Source organism: Dendrobium catenatum, unplaced genomic scaffold (assembly GCF_001605985.2).
Source record: "Dendrobium catenatum unplaced genomic scaffold, ASM160598v2 fragScaff_scaffold_716, whole genome shotgun sequence".
Lineage (NCBI taxonomy): Eukaryota > Viridiplantae > Streptophyta > Magnoliopsida > Asparagales > Orchidaceae > Dendrobium > Dendrobium catenatum.
This window is the reverse complement of record NW_021319178.1, coordinates 3,143,960-3,150,467: the sequence shown is the minus strand read 5'-3', so window position 1 is coordinate 3,150,467 and position 6,508 is coordinate 3,143,960. Positions and strand designations below refer to the sequence as shown.

At 37.0% G+C, this 6,508-nt stretch overlaps 1 protein-coding gene across 1 annotated transcript; it reads right to left on the bottom strand.

The window, feature by feature from the left end:
- Positions 1-3,573: 3,573 nt before the first annotated feature.
- LOC110096697 (VQ motif-containing protein 22-like) lies at positions 3,574-4,465 on the bottom strand. Its single transcript, XM_020822759.2, has one exon. It carries the CDS (start codon positions 4,411-4,413, stop codon positions 3,883-3,885), a length of 531 nt encoding a protein of 176 aa, XP_020678418.1. The 5' UTR covers positions 4,414-4,465; the 3' UTR covers positions 3,574-3,882.
- Positions 4,466-6,508: the final 2,043 nt, after the last annotated feature.

Below are 6,508 nucleotides of genomic sequence, written 5' to 3'. Positions count from 1 at the left end.
ATACTTACACAGAATATTATATAGAATATACTTTCTATTTTATTCTTTAGTTTACTTATAACTAATAGGGAGGAGAAGGACATATATAGTGTTTGTTACAAAAACTTGAAACCTTACGAATTGAGCAGTGCATTAGCAACCTATCTCTTATTATTTATTCCTTTTTCCTACTCTCTCTGTTTTGTAGGATCGTGTTCATCTTGCGACAACAAGAGATTGGTATCATAGCCTCATTTTGATGGTATAGATGGTAGAGAGTATTCTCTACGAGTGGACACCAAACATCAAATGTTAATCAAAGTTTTCAAGCACTACTGGTGGTCCAATCGAAGATCACAAAGTAGGAGGAATTGAGCTTGCCAACAATCTTAAGCGACTCGCCACGGAGGTGCATTATGATTTAGAGGACCTTAGGATGAGTGAAATGAATATGAGGGTTGATGCATTGATGACCTTACCATTCCGCAGAATGGGATATTAGAGGATGAGAAACAACTGACGAAACACAGCCCCCATACCCGAGTTATCTAAATAAGAAGAATGAGGAGAATCGCATCAGTAGATGGAAGGTTATGTCTCGAATGATGAGGATTTACCCCCATTTGGTGTCAGGCAATATTGTCAAGGGGAATGACCCAGATGACATGTGGATTTCCGTATTAATATGGATATTTCATTTATGGATGGGCGACTGCACATAGAAGATTACCTTGATTTGGAGCGTGCTATAGAAACATTCTTTAAATATATGGATATCACCCTAGAAAAATAGGTTAAGTATGAAACATGTAAACTTAAGGACAGAGCAGGTGTCTTGTGGCATCAAGTTCTTCAGTCACAATGCAGAGAAGACAGGGAAATGTGAGAAGTTAAAGCCAAATGAAGCAACTACTACGATGTTATTTCCTCCCTCATGAGCCATCAGCATTATTCACAAAGAAGTTGAAGTGTAAGTGAATATATAGAAGAATTTTACCAACTTAGCACCCGCAATAATCTCAATGAGTCGAGCAACCAAATGGTGGCGTGGTACAATTAAGGGTTAAGGGATGTGATTCAAGATAAGCTCAAATTAAATTCTATTTGATCCCTTTCCCAAACAGTAAATTTCAATTTGAAAGCAAATATACAGCTCACTCGACACCATTGCAGCAACAATCCTAAACAAAGTTATGGAGATCTCAAACCCCCACAATAGGGAGTGCTAATACAAAAACCTATCGGCAAGTAAGCACTAGCAATCAGCACACTGAATCCAAAAATCCAGTTACAATTAGGGTCGGAAGGGACAATCCCTATGTTAAACCAACTCCATGCAAGTGCTTGAGATGTTCCAAAATGGGCATAAATCTAATGCATGAGTGCCCAAACTACCAGAAACTATAATTATTATTATAAGGGAAAAATGTAGGCCATGATTGGGAAAATGAACTTAATAATGAAGATGAAGTGGAATATTTAGTTGGAGATGAAAGATAACCAATGTTGTGGAAAGATTGCTAATAGCACCTCGACAACCATCTAACTCTCATAGGAATCCAATTTTTAGAACTAAATGGACCATCCAGGGTAAAGTATATATGACCTCTTGATTGACAATGGTTGCACTGAAAACATTATCTACAAGTATGTAGCTAATGCTTTGAAATTGAAAACCACAAAGAACCCAAATCCATATAAGAAAAGTTGGGTGAAATAGGGCAAAAACATTCCCGTGTTTGAAATTAATGTGTCGGTCACCTTTTCAATCGACAAACATTATATGTGTGAAGTTCTGTGCGACGTCCAAGACATGAAATTTTATCATCTAATCCAAGCAAGTCCTTGGCAGTTTGACACTGAAGTCATTTATCAAAGAATGTTTAATTGTTATTATTCATTTGAATGGAAGAACATGAAACTAGGCCTTCTACCTTATCAGAAATCCAGCCCCGCCTATAGCAAGGCCAACAAACCTACCCTCTGTATTATCATGGGTGGCTCTCTATTGTAGTCATTACGAGAGGAAGCATCGGCTCTAGCCATTATAATGACTGAAGGAAATTTTTTTGAGTAAAATGCAATCATATCCAGCTAAGGTACAACAACTATTTTGTGGTTTTGTATATGTTGCACTTGCCGCACTTCCAAGTAGCCTCCCACCTTTCCATTCACTTCAGCACCAAATAGATTTTAGCTCCTATGCTATATTGTCAAACCTTCCCCATTACAGGATGAATCCCAAAGAACATCAAATTTTATAAAATTTTGTGGATGATGTACTTCAGAAGTAGCTCATATAACATAGCTTGAGTATGTGCGCAGTCCTTGCTCTTATGGTTCAAAAAAATGGTTCGTTGTGAATGTGCATAGATAGTCGTCGTGCAATTAATATATCACAAATAAATACCGATTTTTACTGCCAAGATTGGAGGACGAACTAGTTTCATTATGCAACGCACCGACTACCTTCATGCATGTGATGAATGAGCTTTTAAATCCATTGATGGGAAAGTGTTGTGTAGTTTATTTCAATGATATACTAGATTTCAGCTCTTCCTTGAACACTTAAATCATTTAACTGAGATATTTGTGCTACTAAGAAGCCACAAGTTTTATCTAAACATATCCAAATGTGAAATATCAAAAACAAATGTGCATTTCTTGGGCTTTGTCATTTTAGCTAAAGGTATTGACATGGATCCATACAAAGTCTTGACTATTCGAGAGTGACCAACACCCACTCATTGATAGAAATCCATAGCTTCCATGGCCTTGCTAACTTCTACATGCAGTTTATTTGAGGTTTTAGTGTCATTATGACTCCTATAACATATTGCCTGAGGCAATACTTCAGGAAGTTGATCGAAAGATTTCTTTCCAATAATCCTTCAAGTAGTCGATCGAAGAATTCCTTTAGTTTACTTATTACACCTAATAAGGAGGAAAATGGCATACATAACGTCTGTTATAGAAACATGAAACATTATGAATTGAATATCGCATCAGCAAACTATCTCTTGTAATTTGTTCCTTTTTCATGCTCTCTCTCTCTCTCTCTCTCTCTATTTTGTAGGATCTTGTCATCTTACATCCACAACAAATATTTGAATTGAAACTTTAGATATTAAATTCATTACCATTCGAACGTTGATTTTAACAAGCTCATAACCAAACAGAACGTGCTATCAAGATGACCCAATTGACATCACAAATAATACAATCTAATTCCATATTAACCCAAATCAATCTCTTTATGCATATTTGAAAGCTTCTAAATAATAACTGAATGATCAATTTGTCTCTAAATATCACATGTTTATATTCAAAACAAGACAAAACTCCCGAGCCCAAAATAATTAATTTCTAAGATCATTAAAACATTAAAATATTAAAGAAATAATCTATTACCAGAACAATCAATATGAATATTCCAATGGAATATTTTGAAGTTTGAACAATAAAAAGCAATATGTGTAAAGTAATATTAAATTTAATTCCTAAAATTTTATCTCAAGTATGTACTTCAATACTAATATTTTCAATTAAAAAAAAATCCGCATATATTTGACTATACAAACTGTGCTTCCAACGTCATCAAATAGCACCAAACATCTTCCCTCAATTACGCGCTAGTTACTTGTCTTACAAGCTACCTTCAATAAAATTCAAAGGAATTAAACGTGACCAATAAGCTCATTCAGAGCTTACAAAAATCATAGAAGGATAAGGATATGAAACTTGACAACTAGCAAGCTACCTAGCTATATGCATGCATGTATAATAATTAATCAAGACATCATCGACTCATCATGCATGCATGTATATGCTCTTTAAACATAGCCATAATCAAATAATAACCTTTATAATTAACATGTCCTCAATCTTCTACTTACATCATCATCATCCATTAAAAGTATATCTATGGCCCAGGCCATCAATGAAGAACCCCGGCATCACCTGCCCATCATCCATGCCATCTCCCACCATTCCATAGCCCGCATGCATCACATCTTGCTGTTGCTGTTGCTGTTGCTGTGGTGGCCTGAACTGATAGTATTGCCGTTGATGTTGCTGCATGGCCGCTGGTGGTTGTCGGATCGGGTTGTCTGGCTCGAACCCGAACCCGAACCCGTCGGTGCTGTACGGCCCAGTCGGCACACCGGTAAACTGCTGGACCATGGCGCGGAAGTTGGTGGTGTCGGTGTTAAGTAGGGTGGTGGGGGCCCTACGAGAGGCTCTCGAGCGCTTGCGGGGCGGCGCTTTTCCTATGGAGCGGGTGATGCCGCCGGAGGCCGCGGCGGCGGCGACAGGGGCTGTTGTGACGACCGTTGAGTCGGCGGGGATGGATGTTGCGATGAAGGGATGAACGGAGGAGGGGCGGTTGAAGAACTGAGCCCAGTCGGCGGTGGGTTCCGAGGTGGCGTCGGTCATCGCCGTGGTTTTAGAGATGGTGGAGAGAGATGGAAGATGATGTGGGGTTTTGCTTATATAGTGCAGAAGGGCAAGTGGGAAGAGGCTGCGTGCATCGTAAGACGTTGGTCTTGAGTGGATGTACGGTGAAGATTGAGACACGTCGGGAGTGGATGGAATATTGTCCAACGATCTGCTTTAGGAAGCGCGTTTTAATTTTGGTTGCCCGAATCTTGATTGTCATCCGAGGGAGATCAGCATGGATATTTTCGATTAATTGCATAGGATTTTTAGATCGCGTGAGGTTTTTATTTCTTCTCGAAGTGGAAGAGTGGAGAACCAGCGCGGCTTCGACGAAGAATCGTATTGCATTGATGACGTCATTGGAATTGTGCTCGGCTTTTTAGCCGACTAAGGAAGAGATTATTATGTGCGAACATCAAATACAACTTATTGCGTAAGGTGAATAAGGTACAGTCATATCATCCAGTATTGAGTAGTACCGAGCCTTGGTACCAAGTAGGGTGTGACGCAGTGCATTTTCATTGGACTTTGGATGACGTTCGGCGCTCGCACATAGGGGTGTCAATTTCGGGTCACGGGTCGGGTTCACAGCCCTACCCGCACATAATAATTCATCTGACTCTAAGGCCATCTTCAACTGAAAAATTAAAATTTGAATCTAAAATATAGTAATGCAGTAACTTGTCCGAACAAAACTCTATTTTCTAACACACACAAAATAATATTCTGTGTATATATATTCTTTCTCATATTTTATTATATATTTTTTAATCATATATTTATTTAAAAAAAATAGTTGGTGAACAGTGCAACGCCAATCAGCCGTTCCGGAATAGTGATTTTTTTGCTATCAAATTGAGCAAACCATCAATGCCTAACACTCATTTGACGTTTGGCTGGAGACTCCCTAACTGAGTTAATTTGTACATAATGATTAAACCCAAAAATGATCTCGAAATGACCACAAAGTACATAATGATCATAAAAATCATTGAGAGAGCATGGCATCATGGTTGCCCAGAGGGCCGTCCAAAGGATGCATTCGAAAATTTTCTTGGGTAAAACACCAATTCAAGATCGACGAACCCACTTTAAACCAAGTCAGTTTCATGAGTCAGATTGCTCAACATCCATATTATGTAGGTCATTTTCAAAAGGTCATACATAGACTCAAATAGGCTCCTTGATAATAATATGCAAAATTCACTTCTTATGTCATCATTCAAAGTGTTGTTGATTCAAAACTCTTATATTGTAATAAAAAAAGTTGACTCATATTTATTTTAATATTTGTCAACAACATATTTTTAATAGAAATGATTCTTCTATTCTCAATAATTTTGCATAGAAACCTACAACATCAATTGAAATTATATGATATGGGTGGTATCTCGCAAATCTTGGGTATTCATGCCAACTAGACACCTTCTAAACTTTACTTCCATAAAACTCCATACACCAATGAGTTATTGCTTGAATGCTTGTCACAAAACTGAACCAATGTATCATACATATATACTACATCATATTCTATCAGATTGTAATAGCACAGAACTCCCAAAATCTATTTGGATGGAATATTTTATCTTTTCATTATGTCATAATACAGAGCCATTAAAATAACAACAAATAAAATAAAAAGTACAACGCTCAAGATTTTCATTTCATCCATCCTACAAAATCATATAATCCAAAAGTTAATTTACAAATAATGCATGACATAGAAAATGATACATAAAAATAGAAAGCCATTGATACGAAAATTCTAATAAAACATACATATAGAATCTCAGATATTAGAATATGCAACTTCTCTCTACTTAACATACGCCTTCATTTTACCCTGGACTGAAAGTATGCAAAATAATAAGTATGAGCAAACCGTAGCTCAGTTGGCTACACTTGACTTATCTAAGTTTTTAATAATACACAAATAACATTACATGAATAGAAACAATAAAGCAAACTATCCTTACAAAATTTTAAGAAGATTACTTTGGACAAGACCCTTATCGAGAATGTCTTGGAGTAGATAAATATATAGTTTTAGATTCGATTATATATATTTTAAGATCCGGTGTTACCTCGAATT